The 24,177-nt window shown below is 46.3% G+C and overlaps 1 protein-coding gene across 1 annotated transcript in view; it reads right to left on the reverse strand.

Annotated features, from left to right (window-relative positions):
* Positions 1-24,177, reverse strand: part of znf106a (zinc finger protein 106a) — a 65,824-nt gene that overhangs the window by 21,825 nt on the left and 19,822 nt on the right. Inside the window, 7 exon segments of the mRNA XM_065025940.1 lie at positions 6,307-7,147; positions 7,250-7,585; positions 7,800-7,860; positions 10,282-10,436; positions 10,687-11,243; positions 12,938-13,705; positions 13,707-16,010. Coding sequence (XP_064882012.1) covers positions 6,307-7,147; positions 7,250-7,585; positions 7,800-7,860; positions 10,282-10,436; positions 10,687-11,243; positions 12,938-13,705; positions 13,707-16,010 — 5,022 coding nt within the window.

Here is a 24,177-nt window from a genome sequence, read left to right on the forward strand (position 1 = left end):
AGCCTAACCTATAGCCTTTTAGCCTAACCTATAGCCTTTTAACCTAACCTATAGCCTTTTAGCCTAACCTATAGCCAAACCTATAGCCTTTTAACCTAACCTATAGCCTTTTAGCCTAACCTATAGCCTTTTAGCCTAACCTATAGCCTTTTAGCCTAACCTATAGCCTTTTAGCCTAACCTATAGCCTTTTAACCTAACCTATAGCCTTTTAACCTAACCTATAGCCTTTTAGCCTAACCTAACCTATAGCCTTTTAGCCTAACCTAACCTATAGCCTTTTAGCCTAACCTAACCTATAGCCTTTTAGCCTAACCTAACCTATAGCCTTTTAGCCTAACCTATAGCCTTTTAGCCTAACCTATAGCCTTTTAGCCTAACCTATAGCCTTTTAGCCTAACCTATAGCCTTTTAACCTAACCTATAGCCTTTTAACCTAACCTATAGCCTTTTAGCCTAACCTAACCTATAGCCTTTTAGCCTAACCTAACCTATAGCCTTTTAGCCTAACCTAACCTATAGCCTTTTAGCCTAACCTATAGCCTTTTAGACTAACCTATAGCCTTTTAGCCTAACCTATCGCCTTTTAGCCTAACCTATCGCCTTTTAGCCTAACCTTTTAGCCTAACCTTTTAGCCTAACCTTTTAGCCTAACCTATAGCCTTTTAGCCTAACCTATAGCCTTTTAGCCTAACCTATCGCCTTTTAGCCTAACCTATAGCCTTTTAGCCTAACCTATAGCCTTTTAGCCTAACCTATAGCCTTTTAGCCTAACCTATAGCCTTTTAGCCTAACCTATAGCCTTTTAGCCTAACCTATAGCCTTTTAGCCTAACCTATAGCCTTTTAGCCTAACCTATAGCCTTTTAGCCTAACCTAACCTATAGCCTTTTAACCTATAGCCTTTTAACCTATAGCCTAACCTATAGCCTAACCTATAGCCAAACCTATAGCCAAACCTATAGCCAAACCTATAGCCTTTTAGCCTAACCTATAGCCTTTTAACCTAACCTATAGCCTTTTAGCCTAACCTATAGCCTTTTAGCCTAACCTATAGCCTTTTAGCCTAACCTATAGCCTTTTAACCTAACCTATAGCCTTTTAGCCTAACCTATAGCCTTTTAGCCTAACCTAACCTATAGCCTTTTAGCCTAACCTATAGCCTTTTAGCCTAACCTATAGCCTTTTAACCTAACCTATAGCCTTTTAGCCTAACCTATAGCCTTTTAACCTAACCTATAGCCTTTTAGCCTAACCTATAGCCTTTTAACCTAACCTATAGCCTTTTAGCCTAACCTAACCTATAGCCTTTTAGCCTAACCTAACCTATAGCCTTTTAGCCTAACCTAACCTATAGCCTTTTAGCCTAACCTAACCTATAGCCTTTAACCTATAGCCCTAACCTATAGCCTTTTAGCCTAACCTATAGCCTTTTAGCCTAACCTAACCTATAGCCTTTTAGCCTAACCTATAGCCTTTTAACCTAACCTATAGCCTTTTAGCCTAACCTATAGCCTTTTAGCCTAACCTAACCTATAGCCTTTAGCCTAACCTAACCTTTTAGCCTAACCTATAGCCTTTTAGCCTAACCTAACCTATAACCCTTTTAGCCTAACCTATAGCCTTTTAGCCTAACCTAACCTATAGCCTAACCTTTAGCCTTTAACCTAACCTATAGCCTTTTAGCCTAACCTATAGCCTTTTAGCCTAACCTTTAGCCCTATAGCCTTTTTTTAACCTAACCTATAGCCTTTTAGCCTAACCTATAGCCTAACCTATAGCCTTTTAGCCTAACCCTTAGCCTTTTAGCCTAACCCTTTTAGCCTAATAGCCTTTTAGCCTTTAGCCTAACCTATAGCCTTTTAGCCTAACCTATAGCCTTTTAGCCTAACCTAACCTTTTAGCCTAACCTATAGCCTTTTAGCCTAACCTATAACCTATAGCCTTTTAGCCTAACCTATAGCCTTTTTAGCCTAACCTATAGCCTTTTAGCCTAACCTAAGCCTTTAGCCCTATAGCCTTTTAGCCTAACCTATAGCCTTTTAGCCTAACCTATAGCCTTTTAGCCTAACCTATAGCCTTTTAGCCTAACCTATAGCCTTTTTAACCTAACCTATAGCCTTTTAGCCTAACCTAACCTATAGCTTTAGCCTAACCTAACCTTAGCCTAACCTAACCTATAGCCTTTTAGCCTAACCTATAGCCTTTTAGCCTAAGCCTTTTAGCCTAATATAGCCTTTAGCCTAACCTATAGCCTTTATAGCCTATTTTAGCCTAACCTATAGCCTTTTAGCCTAACCTATAGCCTTTTAGCCTAACCTATAGCCTTTTAACCTAACCTATAGCCTTTTAGCCTAACCTAACCTATAGCCTTTTAGCCTAACCTAACCTATAGCCTTTTAGCCTAACCTAACCTATAGCCTTTTAGCCTAACCTAACCTATAGCCTTTTAGCCTAACCTAACCTATAGCCTTTTAGCCTAACCTAACCTATAGCCTTTTAGCCTAACCTATAACCTAACCTATTTTAGCCTAACCTATAGCCTTTTAGCCTAACCTATAACCTAACCTTTTAGCCTAACCTATAGCCTTTTAGCCTAACCTATAGCCTTTTTAACCTAACCTATTTTAGCCTAACCTATAGCCTTTTAGCCTAACCTATAGCCTTTTAGCCTAACCTATAGCCTTTTAGCCTAACCTATAGCCTTTAACCTAACCTATAGCCTTTTAGCCTAACCTAATAGCCTTTTAGCCTAACCTATAGCCTTTTAACCTAACCTATAGCCTTTTAGCCTAACCTATAGCCTTTTATAGCCTTATCTATAGCCTTTTTTTAACCTAACCTTTTAGCCTAACCTATAGCCTTTTAACCTAACCTAAGCCTATAGCCTTTTAGCTAACCTATAGCCTTTTACCTAACCTATAGCCTTTTAACCTAACCTATAGCCTTTAGCCTAACCTATAGCCTTTAACCTAACCTAGCCTTTTAGCCTAACCTATAGCCTTTTAGCCTAACCTATAGCCTTTTAGCCTAACCTATAGCCTAACCTAACCCTTTTAGCCTAACCTATAGCCTTTTAGCCTAACCTATAACCTATAGCCTTTTAGCCTAACCTATAGCCTTTTAGCCTAACCTAACCTATAGCCTTTTAGCCTAACCTAACCTATAGCCTTTTAGCCTAACCTAACCTATAGCCTTTTAGCCTAACCTAACCTATAGCCTTTTAGCCTAACCTAGCCTTTTAGCCTAACCTATAGCCTTTAGCCTAACCTAGCCTTTTAGCCTTTTAGCCTAACCTAGCCTAACCTAACCTATAGCCTTAGCCTTAACCTTAGCCTAACCTATAGCCTTTAGCCTAACCTATAGCCTTTTAGCCTAACCTATATAGCCTTTTAGCCTAACCTATAGCCTTTTAGCCTAACCTATAGCCTTTTAGCCTAACCTATAGCCTTTTAGCCTAACCTATAGCCTTTTAACCTAACCTATAGCCTTTTAGCCTAACCTATAGCCTTTAACCTATAGCCTTTTAGCCTAACCTATAGCCTTTTAGCCTAACCTATAGCCTTTTAGCCTAACCTAACCTATAGCCTTTTAGCCTAACCTATTTAGCCTAACCTATAGCCTTTTAGCCTAACCTATAGCCTATAGCCTTTTAGCCTAACCTATAGCCTTTTAGCCTAACCTATAGCCTTTTAGCCTAACCTATAAGCCTTTAGCCTTTAGCCTAACCTATCGCCTTTTAGCCTAACCTATAGCCTTTTAGCCTAACCTATCGCCTTTTAGCCTAACCTATCGCCTTTTAGCCTAACCTATAGCCTTTTAGCCTAACCTATAGCCTTTTAGCCTAACCTATAGCCTTTTAGCCTAACCTATTTTAGCCTAACCTATAGCCTTTTATAGCCTTTACCTAAGCCTTTTAGCCTAACCTATAGCCTTTTAGCCTAACCTAACCTATAGCCTTTTAGCCTAACCTAACCTATAGCCTTTTAGCCTAACCTAACCTATAGCCTTTTAGCCTAACCTATAGCCTTTTAGCCTAACCTATAGCCTTTTAGCCTAACCTATAGCCTTTTAGCCTAACCTATCGCCTTTTAGCCTAACCTATTTTAGCCTAACCTATAGCCTTTTAGCCTAACCTATAGCCTTTTAGCCTAACCTATAGCCTTTTAGCCTATAGCCTTTTAGCCTAACCTATAGCCTTTTAGCCTAACCTATAGCCTTTTAGCCTAACCTATCGCCTTTTAGCCTAACCTATAGCCTTTTAGCCTAACCTATAGCCTTTTAGACCTATAGCCTTTTAGCCTAACCTATCGCCTTTTAGCCTAACCTATCGCCTTTTAGCCTAACCTATAGCCTTTTAGCCTAACCTATCGCCTTTTAGCCTAACCTATCGCCTTTTAGCCTAACCTATCGCCTTTTAACCTAACCTATAGCCTTTTAGCCTAACCTATCGCCTTTTAGCCTAACCTATAGCCTTTTAGCCTAACCTATAGCCTTTTAGCCTAACCTAACCTATAGCCTTTTAGCCTAACCTAACCTATCGCCTTTTAGCCTAACCTATAGCCTTTTAGCCTAACCTATAGCCTTTTAGACCTATAGCCTTTTAGCCTAACCTATCGCCTTTTAGCCTAACCTATCGCCTTTTAGCCTAACCTATAGCCTTTTAGCCTAACCTATAGCCTTTTAGCCTAACCTATCGCCTTTTAGACCTATAGCCTTTTAGCCTAACCTATAGCCTTTTAGCCTAACCTATAGCCTTTTAGCCTAACCTATCGCCTTTTAGCCTAACCTATCGCCTTTTAGCCTAACCTATAGCCTTTTAACCTAACCTATAGCCTTTTAGCCTAACCTAACCTATAGCCTTTTAGCCTAACCTATAGCCTTTTAGACCTATAGCCTTTTAGCCTAACCTATCGCCTTTTAGCCTAACCTATAGGCTAAAATATAGGACCTCATTATTGGCACCAAGGAGCTAGGACCTCATTATTGACACCACGGAGCTAGGACCTCATTATTGGCACCACGGAGCTAAGACCTCATTATTGGCACCACGGAACTAGGACCTCATTATTGGCACCACGGAACTAGGACCTAATTATTGGCACCACGGAACTAGGACCTAATTATTGGCACCACGGAACTAGGACCTAATTATTGGCACCACGGAGCTAAGACCGAGCTATTGGCACCACGGAGCGAGGGCCTAATTATTGGCACCACGGAGCTAGGACCTAATTATTGGCACCACGGAGCTAGGACCTAATTATTGGCACCACGGAGCTAGGACCTAATTATTGGCACCACAGAGCTAGGACATAATTATTGGCACCACAGAGCTAAGATCGAGCTATTGGCACCACGGAGCTAAGACCGAATTATTGGCACCACAGAGCTAGGACATAATTATTGGCACCACAGAGCTAAGATCGAGCTATTGGCACCACGGAGCTAAGACCTAGTTATTGGCACCACAGAGCTAAGACCGAGCTATTGGCGCTACAGAGCTAAGACCTAATTATTGGCACCACGGAACTAGGACTTGCACAGCCTTTGGCCAAGATAACTGGAGACAAAAGCTTATTGTAAACCATCAATGAGCTTGCAGTCTGTTTTGCGTGCTCAGAGCACGGTAGCAAAGATTTTTTCTAAGCCAAGATAGACCACAGCCTGTCGTTTCTAATGGGAGAAAATTAATCATAGTGGGTAGAACAAACAAGGAGGTAGAGCTGGGTGAGATCCTATTGGCGTGTTCTAGCATGTATTTGCATATTTCCATTTGGGAACGCCTACTCTGTGAAGTGGGCGTGTACAATAACTCAATTCACCTTTGAACTCCTTCTAAACAACACCATTTAAAAAATAAATAAAAAACATTAGCAAAGGGTGAAGTCTACAATACACAGGCCACTCTTAACAGTTCTATAACTCTAATGGAGATCAAATGTTTCATAGATGAAAAAAAAATGAGCAGAATACCAGGCAAAATGCTTTAATAAGAGCAGTGTGATGCTGAAGATTGTGCCAAGTTGCAGCAAAAGCTCACTGATGGCTACAAGAAGCATTTGTCTGCAGTTATTTCAGCCAAAGTTTGTTTAACCAAGTACTAGATTAGCGGTACCAAAAATAAAATTGCTTCTGAAAATGTTGAAAATACAATAACGGTTTTTTTTTTTTTTTAATTTTAATTATTTATTATTATTTTTAAATTATTGTAAACTTATTTTAGAAGAAAAACAGGGAATTATCTGAGAAAAGTGTCAAGATGCCAATATATCTGTCCAGCCCTGTACATGACATATCACGCTCACCTCTTGCCTACAGAGCTACCATCCATCTCGCTGGTGGAGGTCACCTCATTGCAGGCCAGCTTCTGGGGCTCCGCCTCCAGTGTGTCTGGGGCTGGGGGTGAGACAGCAGGCTGTGGCCGGGGGCAGATGTCCACGTCTCCATCCTCTGGACCCGAGGTGTCAATGGTGACCACCTCACCTGGAGCTGCCTGGGGGAGCACGACCATCTCCAGAGAGGAGTCGGAGTCCTCCTGCCTCTCCTTGGGTCTCGTCGTGGCTGGAGACCCCGGTGGTCCTGGACGCTCTCCCCTGTCCTCTGATGTTCCGGGCGGGCTGGACGTGGAGGAGGATGTGGTGACCTGGGGCCGGCATCCGCCGTTGGGTTTCCTGCGGGTTCCGACGAGTCTGACAGGTCGGGAGAAGGTAGTCTCCGCTTCCAGTTCTGTGTCGCTGTTGTCAAGCTGTTGCTCCTCCCCCTTGGCCTTCCTCAGCACCCTCTTCTTCTTCAACTTCCTCACACGCTTTATGGTCTTCACCTCCGCCTGAGGCGGCACGTTGGACGGAGCGAGGGACAGAGGAAGGACGGGGGAGGTTTCTAGGTCCTGGATCCCAGCTCTGGAGCTCTTGCGGCTGGATGGGCCTGACAGTGGGGCTGGGTGGGGCTTGAAGTTACCCCTGTCTGCTGTGGTAACCTGAACACCCCTCTCTCCCGACTGGACCGGGCCTGGTGAACCTGCCGAGGGGTCCTTCCATTCTACACATGCTCCTACAGGTAGACTGCTGCCCTCTTGAGAGAGCTCTCTGCTGACTCGCTGACGCTCAGACTTCCTCCCTCGGACCGGTTGGCAGCTGGAGGCACAATCTAAGAAAAAAAGAGAGAACGAGAGAAATGGCTAAATTAAATTCAGGCCATTTCTGAGTGAATGTTTACCAGTGTGTGTGTGTGTGTGGTGACAGGCCATACCTGCGTGAGGGGCTGTAGGGATGGGCGTGGGCTCTGGCGTGGTGCTGTGAGAGCCGTGGTGAACGGTCACTGCTCTCTCCACATCCTCCGTCTTAGTGGTCACCCTACCAGGGGACAGGGGCTCCTGCTTGATAACTACTGACTGTGTGATAGGCTGGGGGTGGGTCTGGTGGCTAGGGGACAGGGAGGGGGGCGTGGAGCAGGGGGGGAGGTAGAGGGGAACCTGGTTGGGACTGACGACAGGGGGTTCTGTTAGAGGCGACAGCAGGGACATCTCTAAAGGCATCTCCTCTTCACAGCTCTTCACTCTGGGCAGGGAAAGGCTCTCAACACCACCTGAGACACACACCAAGAGTCAAAACAGAACATATTAAAAGCCGTATTTTAAGACAGTACAAAAAAGGTTCATACATGCTTATAACAAGTTACCCATATTTCAGATAGTGAGAAAAGACAAGATGTCACATCCACACCAGACTTATTAAAAAAAAAAAAGAAGAGAGTGCTCATTTAGTTGACACAAAATCATCAGTTTAAAGCCTTGGTTTACCTTGTATCCCTTGAAGCAACTCAATACGCTTCCTTCTGAGAGTACTCATCTCCATGGAAACCTGAGAGACCATCAAAACAATAACATGATGTCAGACCCAAGACGTTTGGATGGGTTAAGTTCCTTATTATATCATGTTGTCATCGTGGACTTCTGGGTAATTTCTGTCTGGGGTTCTACAGCTGTACCTTCCTCTTTCTTTACCACATGATGGGGGACACACACACACTGACAAGGACTTCCTGGTTGTCCCCAACAGCTCATACCACATGATGGGGGACACACACAGTGACAAGGACTTCCTGGTTGTCCCCAACAGCTCACACCACATGATGGGGGACACACACAGTGACAAGGACTTCCTGGTTGTCCCCAACAGCTCACACCACATGATGGGGGACACACAGTGACAAGGACTTCCTGGTTGTCCCCAACAGCTCATACCACATGATGGGGGACACACACAGTGACAAGGACTTCCTGGTTGTCCCCAACAGCTCATACCACATGATGGGGGACAGTGACAAGGACTTCCTGGTTGTCCCCAACAGCTCATACCACATGATGGGGGACACACAGTGACAAGAACTTCCTGGTTGTCCCCAACAGCTCACACCACATGATGGGGGACACACACAGTGACAAGGACTTCCTGGTTGTCCCCAACAGCTCATACCACATGATGGGGGACACACACTGACAAGGACTTCCTGGTTGTCCCCAACAGCTCATACCACATGATGGGGGACACACACAGTGACAAGGACTTCCTGGTTGTCCCCAACAGCTCATACCACATGATGGGACACAGTGACAAGGACTTCCTGGTTGTCCCCAACAGCTCATACCACATGATGGGGGACACACACAGTGACAAGGACTTCCTGGTTGTCCCCAACAGCTCACACCACATGATGGGACACAGTGACAAGGACTTCCTGGTTGTCCCCAACAGCTCATACCACATGATGGGGGACACACACAGTGACAAGGACTTCCTGGTTGTCCCCAACAGCTCACACCACATGATGGGGGACACACACTGACAAGGACTTCCTGGTTGTCCCCAACAGCTCATACCACATGATGGGGGACACACACAGTGACAAGGACTTCCTGGTTGTCCCCAACAGCTCATACCACATGATGGGGGACACACACAGTGACAAGGACTTCCTGGTTGTCTCCAACAGCTCATACCACATGATGGGGGACACACACAGTGACAAGGACTTCCTGGTTGTCCCCAACAGCTCATACCACATGATGGGGGACACACAGTGACAAGGACTTCCTGATTGTCCCCAACAGCTCATACCACATGATGGGACACACACACAGTGACAAGGACTTCCTGGTTGTCCCCAACAGCTCATACCACATGATGGGGGACACACAGTGACAAGGACTTCCAGGTTGTCCCCAACAGCTCATACCACATGATGGGGGACACACACTGACAAGGACTTCCTGGTTGTCCCCAACAGCTCACACCACATGATGGGACACAGTGACAAGGACTTCCTGGTTGTCCCCAACAGCTCATACCACATGATGGGGGACACACAGTGACAAGGACTTCCAGGTTGTCCCCAACAGCTCATACCACATGATGGGGGACACACACTGACAAGGACTTCCTGGTTGTCCCCAACAGCTCACACCACATGATGGGACACAGTGACAAGGACTTCCTGGTTGTCCCCAACAGCTCATACCACATGATGGGACACACACACAGTGACAAGGACTTCCTGGTTGTCCCCAACAGCTCATACCACATGATGGGACACACACACTGACAAGGACTTCCTGGTTGTCCCCAACAGCTCATACCACATGATGGGGGACACACACAGTGACAAGGACTTCCTGGTTGTCCCCAACAGCTCATACCACATGATGGGGGACACACACAGTGACAAGGACTTCCTGGTTGTCCCCAACAGCTCATACCACATGATGGGGGACACACACAGTGACAAGGACTTCCTGGTTGTCCCCAACAGCTCATACCACATGATGGGGGACACACAGTGACAAGGACTTCCTGGTTGTCCCCAACAGCTCATACCACATGATGGGGGACACACACTGACAAGGACTTCCTGGTTGTCCCCAACAGCTCACACCACATGATGGGACACACAGTGACAAGAACTTCCTGGTTGTCCCCAACAGCTCACACCACATGATGGGGGACACACAGTGACAAGGACTTCCTGGTTGTCCCCAACAGCTCACACCACATGATGGGGGACACAGTGACAAGGACTTCCTGGTTGTCCTCAACAGCTCACACCACATGATGGGGACACACACTGACAAGGACTTCCTGGTTGTCCCCAACAGCTCATACCACATGATGGGGGACACACACTGACAAGGACTTCCTGGTTGTCACTCAGGGATTAAGAATGTCACATTTGAACTGAAATGAATGTAATCTGACAGTACCAGTGTAGGCTGGGAGGTGTAGTACCTGCTGTTTGACCACTAGGAGGCGCTGGACCTCCATGTAGGCAGCCTGTAGTGCAGCCCTGGCCTGGATCAGGCTGTTGTCGACCCCTTGTAGAGACCGGCTCAGATCCTCCTCTCTCAGAGACACAGCAAGGAGATGGTCCACCTGTAGACGCTCTGAAGGACAATAAAATGATGGTTTACTGAGTGACGAACGAGTACCTGGCCTGAACAGTGACCATCTCAGACAGCATCACATCTAGTATTATAGAAACAGTTACTACAGTAACAGGATGTTCACCAGTGTCCTGCTGTCCTAGAGGGGTTACTATAGTAACAGTTACTACAGTAACAGGATGTTCACCAGTGTCCTGCTGTCCTAGAGGGGTTACCATAGTAACAGTTACTACAGTAACAGGATGTTCACCTTTTTTGGACTTGACCTTCATTCTTTTACTCTTCCTCTCTGAATGAGGGATTTCAGGACATGCAATGTCCCCAACTGCACGTCGTTTCATCCTGGCTCCCTGCGTGTCGGTCTGCTCCGTCCCCGAGCTGCTGTCCCCTATCACGGAGTCAGGTCTCGGCTCGACCCCTGGGGGCCCCTCTGGTAGTGGCCCCTGTACTTCTCTCTGTGCTCCGTCTTCACACGGTGTCGCCTCCATTTTAGGCTGCTGGGGGTCTCTGAAGGACGAGGAGCTTTGCTGGTCTGAGCTGCATCTCACTTCCCTTCCAGCCCCATCTCCGGGTGCCCTCTCTCCTGGCATCGCCTGACCAGGGGTCTGACCCCCGAAGAGAGAGGAGAGGTTGGCGGTCGAGCGGTCTGGAGCCACGCTACTCTCCGAGAGGCTGCGTTTGCGAGGAGTCACTGGGGCGAAGGCGGGTCCAGAGTCTCCGAGGCCGAAGAGGGTCTCCCACTGAAATCCCTCAGCCAGAGGAATGTCTTCCCCCTCCTGGTCACAGGACACCATCTCGATACCAAACCTGATAAGACGAGACAGGATACATCTCATGTTCAGTCATCCATTACCACCAACTCCACATACATGTAAACATGACTGACAGGACACATGTACTTTTTAAAAAAGGTCCCCAAGTGCTTTTGTCATTGTCAAGCCAAACTATTTTTTGGGGGGCATTATGGATTCCATAAGAGATGAGAAACAGACTGGCACCTAGCCTACTGTTAAAAGGCAAGGGGCTGTAGACTCAGTGGCCAGTTTATTAGGTACACCATCTAGTACCGGCTCCGACTCCACCATTTGCCTCCAGAACATCTGGAATTATTTGAGGCATGGAACACATTGCTCAATTGGTATCAAGGGGACTTAACGTGTGCCAGGAATAACATTCCCCACACCGTTACACCACCAGCCAGTACCGTTGACACCAGGCAGGATGGACTGTTAGGAGGGGAACCCGGTAGTCTGCCCCTTCAGTGACCAACGAGTTGTGCTTTCTGCGATGTCGTTCTGCGTTATTAGTGGTCTGTTTGTGGGCCGCCTGATTGGCTTGTACCGTTCTGGCCGTTCTCCTCGGACATTTCTCGTCAACGAGAGAGGACTTCCTGTTCCTGTTTCCTGTCGTTCTGCCCCTGAACAGGCAGTTTAACCCACTGTTCCTAGGCCGTCATTGAAAATAAGAATTTGTTCTTAACTGACTTGCCTAGTTAAATAAAAAGGTAAAATAAATAAATAAATAAAAACGAGCTGTTTTCACCCACAGGACTGCAGCTGACCGGATGTTGTTGTTTTTGTTTTCGCTCAGTCGTTCTCGATAAACCGTGCGTGATATGAGATACTGGATCTGACCCGCCTGGTACTGTCGATCCTACCGCGCCGAACGTCGCTTTGGTCACTCGTTCTGCCCATTCTAATGTTCAATCCAACAGTAACTGAATGCCTCGATGCCTGCTTTATATTGCAAGCCACGGCCACGAGACTCACTGTCTGTAGGAGCAAACTATTTCTGTGAAACGGGGTGGTGTACCTAATAAACTGGCCACTGAGTGCATGTACCAAGCATCAGAATAGCAGAGCTAATCTAGGATCAGGTACCCCATTATCTCTATAATTACTATACCAATCATTAGGAACACCTTCCTAGTATTGAGTTGCACCCCCCCCCTTTGCCCTCAGAACAGCCTTAATTCGTCGGGGTGTGGACTCTACAAGGTGTCGAAAGCGTTCCACAGGGATGCTGGCCCCATGTTGACTCCAATACTTCCCACAGCTGTGTCAAGTTGGCTGGATGTCCTTTGGGTGGTGGACCATTCTTGATACACACAGGAAACTGTTGAGTGTGAAAAACCCAGCAGCGTTTCAGTTCTTGACACAAACCGGTGCGGCCTGGCACCTACTACCATAACCCGTTTAAAGGCACAAATATTTTGTCTTCCCCATTCACCCTCTGAGTGACACACATACAGAATCCATGTCTCAATTGTCTCAAGGTTCAAAAAGCCTACTTCAACCTGTCTCCTCCCCTTCATCTACACTGATTAAAGTGAATTTAACAAGTGACATCAATAAGGGATCATAGCTTTCACCTGGATTCACCCGGTCAGTCTACGTCATGGAAAGAGCTCAGTGTATATTACCATCTAAAAGGTAAAACTGATCCTAGAGCAGAACTCCCACACCGAGATGCTGCAGGTAATTGTCCAGATTACCGCTCACCTGGGCATGCCTTTCCCCTGCTGCTGCTTCTTCCTGTGGACTTCCTGGTACACCTGGTCCCAGTTGACACAGCGTCGTGACCCCGACGAACTGATGAGCTGTCTTAACGTTGGCTTCAGCCCCAAATCCTTCTCCGCATCCCCTCTCCTCGTCCCGCTCACGTTCCTAATCCGCCGGGCTATGTTCAGATTGGGCTCGTGGCTGCCGCTCTTGGTCTTGGAGCCGATGTGTCGGGTGAGGTCCCTCTTTAGGCCGAGGGGCAGGGTGGGTTTGGTCTGGGTGGAGCCTGAGGAGGGGTCAGAGGTCGTGTGGAGGTCAAGGTTAGGATCGATGGTTCTCAAGGGGTCACTGTCTGACCATAGACCTGCGTCTGCTACTTCCATGGCCTCCTCTCCAGCCACCAGGCCCCTCGCCTCCTCCCTCTCCCCCATCGCCTCCTCCCTGGGAGAGAGAGAGAGCACAGCCCCCTCTGGGGACTCCATGGTGGAAGTGCTGACCTGGACAGACTGAACAGACAGGTGGTTGTCTGAGGGAGACGTCACAAACTCCATCATGGTCTCTAAAGGCTCAGTAGCAGCAGCTCTGTCCTCAGCTGGGTTAGCTCTGCTGCTAGCTCTGTCCTCAGCTGGGTTAGCTCTGCTGCTAGCTCTGCCCTCAGCTGGGTTAGCTCTGCTGCTAGCTCTGTCCTCAGCTGGGTTAGCTCTGCTGCTAGCTCTGCCCTCAGCTGGGTTAGCTCTGCTGCTAGCTCTGCCCTCAGCTGGGGTTAGCTCTGCCCTCAGCTGCTCTGCTGCTAGCTCTGCCCTCAGCTGGGTTAGCTCTGCTGCTAGCTCTGCCCTCAGCTGGGTTAGCTCTGCTGCTAGCTCTGCCCTCAGCTGGGTTAGCTCTGCTGCTAGCTCTGCCCTCAGCTGGGTTAGCTCTGCTGCTAGCTCTGCCCTCAGCTGGGTTAGCTCTGCTGCTAGCTCTGTCCTCAGCTGGGTTAGCTCTGCTGCTAGCTCTGGTCTGTCTAGACGACTTCCCTCTCTTCTGTCTGTTGTCGTCTGCGACCGTAACGCCAGCGGAGCTCTCCACCTGTTGTTGTTCCTCGATGTGTAGCACCATCTTCCTCTCCTTTTTCTCCATCCTATGGTCGTTGGACACTGCTTTCTGTCCCTCGGTCCTGTGGTTAACAGCAGACAGCTCCACGGAGATCCTCTTGTCTAGCAGCGTCTCCTTGGCTCTCCTCAGCATCTCGGTCAGCAGCTGCTCCTGGTCCTGCTGGGGGGATTTTGATCCCTGCCTCCTCCCCAAATCCTGGCTTCTGTGTCTGGACAACCTAGGCTGGTCCGAGTCCTGGCTGGAGGCTCGGCTCAGCTGGGTCCTGGGGGTGGTAGAGGGGCTAGGGCTGGAGGCCCTACTGAGGTGGGTCTTGGGGCTGGGGGTTAGATTGAAGGTGGGGCTGGAGGCCCTACTGAGGTGGGTCTTGGGGCTGGGGGTTAGATTGAAGGTGGGGCTGGAGGCCCTACTGAGGTGGGTCTTGGGGCTGGAAGTTAGGGTGGGGCTGGGGCTGGAGGCCCTACTGAGGTGGGTCTTGGGGCTGGAAGTTAGGTTGAGGGTGGGGCTAGAGGCCCTACTGAGGTGGGTCTTGGGGCTGGAAGTTAGGTTGAGGGTGGGGCTGGAGGCCCTACTGAGGTGGGTCTTGGGGCTGGAAGTTAGGTTGAGGGTGGGGCTGGAGGCCCTACTGAGGTGGGTCTTGGGGCTGGAAGTTAGGTTGAGGGTGGGGCTAGAGGCCCTACCCAGGTGGGTCTTGAGGCTGGTAGTCGAAGAGGAGGACAGGCCTTTCTCAAGGCACTCTGATGGTTTAGCTGCCCTCCGTCTGGTGGAGGTGGACCCAGAGGAAGATGAGGAGGTTTGTCTGTCTGTCCTCAAACTATTGCTGTTATCACTGCTACTGATCCTTGTAGAGATGTCTCTAAGCTTCCTGGGTTCCCTCCCTTCTACACTATGATCAGGAGACCTCTGCTGCTGGGCTGCTCTCTGCTGGCCTGCTCGCAGGTCCTGTCTGGACTGAGTCGGCTTCAGACCAGAGGAGCGGTGGAGGTCCAGCGTTATGTCACGTCTGGGTCTCGGATCCACATCTCTGCCCTGGCCCAAGGGGGTCTGGGGGGTCTGGAAGGTTGGGGGAGGAGGAGGACCCTTTGGGTGCTTCTCTGAGGGGTGAGGATGAGGGTGGGTCTCCTTATGGGACGGATAAGGGGACCAGCGACAGGCCTTGTCGAGTTTAGGATTACTACCGAACGCCTTGGGCCCCATGCCACTTTTACGATCGTGTTCTGCTCCACCGGCTGGCCCTTCCTGGGCCATGTTCTGGTGTCCACCCTTCCGGCCGTCATCTTGCGGTTCGAAGTGAGCGTATCTGTGTAGCTGGTCGAAGGACCCGACCGGATCCAGCTGGTCGCTGGTGAAGTCCATCCTGTGAAGAGACTCCGTGCTGCTCGGCCCTTCCGTCATGACACGGTCAGCGAGCACACCAGGAAGTCCGTGACCCCTTCTGCTGCTGCTGCCGTATAGACCGGTAGCACCTCCTCCTCCGCTGTTCCGCTGCCAGGGTTCCCTCCCTCCGCTCTGCTGCTGTGCTGGGGGATGGAGATACTCCTCCTGCTGCCATCTCTTATTGGTTCCCTCCCTGCTGTGCAGGCTACCACTGCCTCTCTGTCCGGCGCTCCACTTGTAGACGTTGGGTGGTTCCTGGGCGTGCCAGGTGGCACTGCGGCCCTGTTTCCTGTCGTACCAGTTGAACCTGATGTCCTCCTGGGTCTCCCAGGGACCTCGACAACCGGCGGGGGTAGAGCTGCAGTCCCAGCCCCCTTGCTCCTGCCAGGCGGGCTCCTTGCATTTTCGAGGTGGTGGTGGTGGTGGTGGTGTTGGAAGGGTTTTGTTGGGGTATCTCCAGTCCCACAACGCCCCCTTCTGGCAGAAGTACTGCCGTGCGTCACTCCACTTCTGGATCTGTTGTTGCCGTTTCCTACTCTCCTCTTCCTCTCTCCTCTGCGCCTCCTCCTCTCTGGCACGCTTTGCTGCAGCCTCCTCCTCCCTCCTGGAGACATGAGAGAAAACACACGTGTCAAAGCCACTCACAGCTCCCGTTCATCTGACTGGCGTGCACTTTTACACTGCAGTTCTACCGTCTGTCCTGAATCAGACCTAGTCTACGGACCCTTCATGATATAACCGACTGTAACATCCTTCATAGACCTAGTCTATGGAGCCTTCATGATATAACCGACTAACAGCCTTCATAGACCTAGTCTACGGAGCCTTCACGATATAACCGACTGTAACATCTTTCATATATAACCTACTGTAACATCCTTCATAGACCTAGTCTATGGAGCCTTCATGATATAACCGACTGTACCATCCTTCATAGACCTAGTCTACGGAGCCTTCACGATATAACCGACTAACATCCTTCATAGACCTAGTCTATGGAGCCTTCATATATAACCTACTGTAACATCCTTCATAGACCTAGTCTATGGAGCCTTCATGATATAACCGACTGTAACAGCCTTCATAGACCTAGTCTACGGAGCCTTCATGATATAACCGACTAACATCCTTCATAGACCTAGTCTACGGAGCCTTCATGATATAACAGACTGTACCATCCTTCATATATAACCTACTGTAACATCCTTCATAGACCTAGTCTACGGAGCCTTCATGATATAACCTACTGTAACATCCTTCATAGACCTAGTCTACGGAGCCTTCATGATATAACCTACTGTAACAGCCTTCATAGACCTAGTCTACGGAGCCTTCATGATATAACCTACTGTAACAGCCTTCATAGACCTAGTCTACGGAGCCTTCATGATATAACCGACTGTAACATCCTTCATAGACCTAGTCTACGGAGCCTTCATGATATAACCTACTGTAACATCCTTCATAGACCTAGTCTACGGAGCCTTCATTATATAACTACACACCACAAGCTACTCATTTATTCGACTACACACAAGAAAATATTCTATTAATCTGACTACACACAACAAGCTATTCTATTAATCTGACTACACACAACAAACTATTCTATTAATCTGACTACACAACAAACTATTCTATTAATCTGACTACACACCACAAGCTATTCTATTAATCTGACTACACACCACAAGCTATTCTATTAATCTGACTACACACCACAAGCTATTCTATTAATCTGACTACACACCACAAGCTATTCTATTAATCTGACTACACATCAAACTATTCTATTAATCTGACTACACACCACAAACTATTCTATTAATCTGACTACACACCACAAGTTATTCTATTAATCTGACTACACACAACAAGCTATTCTATTAATCTGACTACACAACACAAACTATTCTATTAATCTGACTACACACCACAAGCTATTCTATTAATCTGACTACACACCACAAGCTATTCTATTAATCTGACTACACACCACAAACTATTCTATTAATCTGACTACACACCACAAGCTATTCTATTAATCTGACTACACATCAAACTATTCTATTAATCTGACTACACACCACAAGCTATTCTATTAATCTGATTACACACCACAAGCTATTCTATTAATCTGACTACACACACCACAAACTATTCTATTAATCTGACTACACAAGCTATTCTATTAATCTGACTACACATCAAACTATTCTATTAATCTGACTACACACCACAAGCTATTCTATTAATCTGATTACACACCACAAGCTATTCTATTAATCTGACTACACACCACAAACTATTCTATTAATCTGACTACACACAACAAGCTATTCTATTAATCTGACTACACACCACAAACTATTCTATTAATCTGACTACACACCACAAACTATTCTATTAATCTGACTACACACCACACGCTATTCTATTAATCTGACTACACACCACAAACTATTCTATTAATCTGACTACACAACACAAACCATTCTATTAATTTGACTACACACCACAAGCTATTCTATTAATCTGACTACACACCACAAGCTATTCTATTAATCTGACTACACACCACAAGCTATTCTATTAATCTGACTACACACAACAAGCTATTCTATTAATCTGACTACACACCACAAACTATCCTATTAATCTGACTACACACCACAAACTATTCTATTAATCTGACTACACACCACAAACTATTCTATTAATCTGACTACACACCACACGCTATTCTATTAATCTGACTACACACCACAAACTATTCTATTAATCTGACTACACAACACAAACCATTCTATTAATCTGACTACACACCACAAGCTATTCTATTAATCTGACTACACACCACAAACTATTCTATTAATCTGACTACACACCACAAGCTATTCTATTAATCTGACTACACACCACAAACTATTCTATTAATCTGACTACACACCACAAACTATTCTATTAATCTGACTACACAACACAAACTATTCTATTAATCTGACTACACACCACAAACTATTCTATTAATCTGACTACACACCACAAGCTATTCTATTAATCTGACTACACACCACAAGCTATTCAATTAATCTGACTACACAACACAAACTATTCTATTAATCTGACTACACAACACAAACTATTCTATTAATCTGACTACACAACAAGCTATTCTATTAATCTGACTACACACCACAAACTATTCTATTAATCTGACTACACACCACAAGCTATTCTATTAATCTGACTACACACCACAAACTATTCTATTAATCTGACTACACACCACAAGCTATTCTATTAATCTGACTACACAACAAACTATTCTATTAATCTGACTACACACCACAAACTATTCTATTAATCTGACTACACACCACAAGCTATTCTATTAATCTGACTACACAACAAACTATTCTATTAATCTGACTACACATCAAACTATTCTATTAATCTGACTACACACCACAAACTATTCTATTAATCTGACTACACACCACAAACTATTCTATTAATCTGACTACACACCACAAGCTATTCTATTAATCTGACTACACAACAAACTATTCTATTAATCTGACTACACACAACACAAACCATTCTATTAATCTGACTACACACAACAAACTATTCTATTAATCTGACTACACACAACACAAACCATTCTATTAATCTGACTACACACAACAAGCTATTCTATTAATCTGACTACACACAACAAGCTATTCTATTAATCTGACTACACACAACAAGCTATTCTATTAATCTGACTACACAACAAGCTATTCTATTAATCTGACTACACACAACACAAACCATTCTATTAATCTGACTACACACAACAAACTATTCTATTAATCTGACTACACACCACAAGCTATTCTATTAATCTGACTACACACCACAAACTATTCTATTAATCTGACTACACACCACAAGCTATTCTATTAATCTGACTACACAACAAACTATTCTATTAATCTGACTACACACCACAAACTATTCTATTAATCTGACTACACACAACAAGCTATTCTATTAATCTGACTACACACAACAAGCTATTCTATTAATCTGACTACACACAACAAGCTATTCTATTAATCTGACTACACACCACAAACTATTCTATTAATCTGACTACACAACAAGCTATTCTATTAATCTGACTACACACAACACAAACCATTCTATTAATCTGACTACACACAACAAACTATTCTATTAATCTGACTACACACCACAAGCTATTCTATTAATCTGACTACACACCACAAACTATTCTATTAATCTGACTACACACCACAAGCTATTCTATTAATCTGACTACACAACAAACTATTCTATTAATCTGACTACACACCACAAACTATTCTATTAATCTGACTACACACCACAAGCTATTCTATTAATCTGACTACACAACAAACTATTCTATTAATCTGACTACACATCAAACTATTCTATTAATCTGACTACACACCACAAACTATTCTATTAATCTGACTACACACCACAAGCTATTCTATTAATCCGACTACACACCACAAGCTATTCTATTAATCTGACTACACACAACACAAACCATTCTATTAATCTGACTACACACAACAAACCATTCTATTAATCTGACTACACACAACAAGCTATTCTATTAATCTGACTACACACAACAAGCTATTCTATTAATCTGACTACACACAACAAGCTATTCTATTAATCTGACTACACACCACAAGCTATTCTATTAATCTGACTACACACCACAAACTATTCTATTAATCTGACTACACAACAAACTATTCTATTAATCTGACTACACACAACACAAACCATTCTATTAATCTGACTACACACCACAAACTATTCTATTAATCTGACTACACACCACAAGCTATTCTATTAATCTGACTACACACAACAAGCTATTCTATTAATCTGACTACACACCACAAACTATCCTATTAATCTGACTACACACCACAAACTATTCTATTAATCTGACTACACACCAAAAACATATTATTGTGTGCATGTAACCATACAAATCGTGACATTTGAAAGTCTGCCTAGCAACAATATCCATTTCCCCCAGTGGTCTGCTGAGTTTTGGCACGACCCTCCTTGTGCCCCTGGGGTTGCATTCCAAACAGCACCCTACTTCCTTTGACCAGGTTCCAGTGCACTATAAAGAATAACGTGGCATTTGGGACAGGCTCCTGCCCAGAGTGTTAAAACTCCACGAGGTCTGCGGCTGCGGCCAGAAGGTATGTCATATGACACGGGGACAGGGACAGCTGCAAGCCCTCTGCTGGTGGTGACAATCACACACACACACACACACACACCCTACTGTTCTAGTTGGACAAGCCTCAAACATCCATCTTAAGACCCATCTCAGTTTCCACTGAAAGTGCTTCCTTTAATATAGGGCAGGGTTCCCAACTGGTGGCCCACGGCCCGATTTTGGCCCACGGGTGGTTTTATTTTAGTTTTCTGAGCCCCCAAAAAATGTAAAGAAGACTAAAAAACACCAGGAAACCAGCTCCAAGTGATTTGAATTTTGGAAATGTGTTTCCTAAGTATTCACACACATAATTAGCTTGTGGTGTGTGGTAGAGATACTCTCAATGATACTCTTAACCTGGCCTGATGACTCCTGGCTGTCCCCAGTCCACCTGGCCGTGCTGCTGCTCCAGTTTCAACTGTTCTGCCTGCGGCTATGGAACCCTGACCTGTTCACCGGACGTGCTACCTGTCCCAGACCTGCTGTTTTCAACTCTCTAGAGACAGCAGGAGTGGTAGAGATACGGTCAATGATCGGCTATGAACAGCCAACTGACATTTACTCCTGAGGTGCTGACTTCCTGCACCCTCGACAACCACTGTGATTATTATTATCTGACCCTGCTGGTCATCTATGAACATTTGACCTTCTTGGCCATGTTCTATTATAATCTCTACCCGGCACAGCCAGAAGAGGACTGGCCACCCCACATAGCCTGGTTCCTCTCTAGGTTTCTTCCTTGGTTTTGGCCTTTCTAGGGAGTTTTTCCTAGCCACCGTGCTTCTACACCTGCATTGCTTGCCGTTTGGGGTTTTAGGCTGGGTTTCTGTACAGCACTTTGAGATATCAGCTGATGTACGAAGGGCTATATAAATAAATTTGATAATTAGGAGACACACGTGATCATATACAAACGTAAGCAAGATATGAAATGATGTTTTAGTCAACTATTATATCCGTTTGGGATTCTCGCTGTCGATTTGGCAGTTGACTAATTAGGCTTTTTGTAATTATGTTCCGGAACCCCCCCCTCTCCATCCCACTCAATAATTAAGGTGATGATCCCTGACCTACGGCTTAGTCTTTCAATGCTATGTGGAAACTGTGCCACGTAATATTTAGGCCAGATATACAGGTCAATAACATGTAAGTCAGATATACAGGTCAAAGGTCAATACCATGTAGGTCAGATAAACAGGCCAAAGGTCAATGGAAGGCTGGTGTGTTTTCCAACTGAACATCCTACCACCACTATCTGTGACTCAGACCTCTCTTCAGAAAGATTAAGCCTGTGGTCCTGGCAGGCCGTGATCCTGGCAGGCCGTGATCCTGGCAGGCCGTGATCCTGGCAGCAGACCGTGATCCTGGCAGACCGTGATCCTGGCAGACCGTGATCCTGGCAGACCGTGATCCTGGCAGACAGTGATCCTGGCAGACAGTGATCCTGGCAGACAGTGATCCTGGCAGCCCGTGAACCTGGCAGACAGTGGCTGCAGAGTTTCTGGTGCAATGCAGATACTGAGTGACACAGCATACATTCTTATAGGTAGCATTGAGTGCTATTATTATCTATCAATATTATCAATATCGAAAATGATCACATCATTATAATCAGATATCATTATCATCCATTACTAAGTTGAGAGGCCCCAAAACCAACTATATATGTTCCACTCCTATACATGAGGACAGTGAGAGGATGGATTCCCACTGCTATACATGAGGACAGTGAGAGGACGGTGTCCCACTCCTATACATGAGGACAGTGAGAGGACGGTGTCCCACTCCTATACATGAGGCCAGTGAGAGGACGGTGTCCCACTCCTATACATGAGGCCAGTGAGAGGACGGTGTCCCACTCCTATACATGAGGCCAGTGAGAGGACGGTGTCCCACTCCTATACATGAGGCCAGTGAGAGGATGGATTCCCACTCCTATACATGAGGCCAGTGAGAGGATGGATTCCCACTCCTATACATGAGGACAGTGAGAGGATGGATTCCCACTCCTATACATGAGGACAGTGAGAGGATGGATTCCCACTCCTATACATGAGGACAGTGAGAGGACGGTGTCCCACTCCTATACATGAGGACAGTGAGAGGACGGTGTCCCACTCCTATACATAAGGACAGTGAGAGGATGGATTCCCACTCCTATACATGAGGCCAGTGAGAGGATGGATTCCCACTGCTATACATGAGGACAGTGAGAGGACGGTGTCCCACTCCTATACATGAGGACAGTGAGAGGATGGATTCCCACTCCTATACATGAGGATGGATTCCCACTCCTATACATGAGGACAGTGAGAGGATGGATTCCCACTGCTATACATGAGGACAGTGAGAGGACGGTGTCCCACTCCTATACATGAGGACAGTGAGAGGACGGTGTCCCACTCCTATACATGAGGCCAGTGAGAGGATGGATTCCCACTCCTATACATGAGGACAGTGAGAGGATGGATTCCCACTCCTATACATGAGGACAGTGAGAGGATGGATTCCCACTCCTATACATGAGGACAGTGAGAGGATGGATTCCCACTCCTATACATGAGGATGGATTCCCACTCCTATACATGAGGACAGTGAGAGGACGGTGTCCCACTCCTATACATGAGGACAGTGAGAGGACGGTGTCCCACTCCTATACATAAGGACAGTGAGAGGATGGATTCCCACTCCTATACATGAGGCCAGTGAGAGGATGGATTCCCACTGCTATACATGAGGACAGTGAGAGGACGGTGTCCCACTCCTATACATGAGGACAGTGAGAGGACGGTGTCCCACTCCTATACATGAGGCCAGTGAGAGGATGGATTCCCACTCCTATACATGAGGACAGTGAGAGGACGGTGTCCCACTCCTATACATGAGGACAGTGAGAGGATGGATTCCCACTGCTATACATGAGGACAGTGAGAGGATGGATTCCCACTGCTATACATGAGGCCAGTGAGAGGACGGTGTCCCACTCCTATACATGAGGACAGTGAGAGGATGGTGTCCCACTCCTATACATGAGGACAGTGAGAGGACAGTGTCCCACTCCTATACATGAGGACAGTGAGAGGACAGTGTTCCACTCCTATACATGAGGACAGTGAGAGGATGGATTCCCACTGCTATACATGAGGACAGTGAGAGGACGGTGTCCCACTCCTATACATGAGGACAGTGAGAGGACAGTGTTCCACTCCTATACATGAGGACAGTGAGAGGATGGATTCCCACTGCTATACATGAGGCCAGTGAGAGGACGGTGTCCCACTCCTATACATGAGGACAGTGAGAGGATGGATTCCCACTCCTATACATGAGGACAGTGAGAGGACGGTGTCCCACTCCTATACATGAGGACAGTGAGAGGATGGATTCCCACTGCTATACATGAGGCCGGTGAGAGGATGGTTTCTGTGAACACTCTTTCTAGAAGCCATAGAGGACATGATGTGGAATGTGATCAAGCTGG

This window comes from Oncorhynchus nerka, linkage group LG12, assembly GCF_034236695.1.
Source record: "Oncorhynchus nerka isolate Pitt River linkage group LG12, Oner_Uvic_2.0, whole genome shotgun sequence".
Classification (NCBI taxonomy): Eukaryota; Metazoa; Chordata; class Actinopteri; order Salmoniformes; family Salmonidae; genus Oncorhynchus; species Oncorhynchus nerka.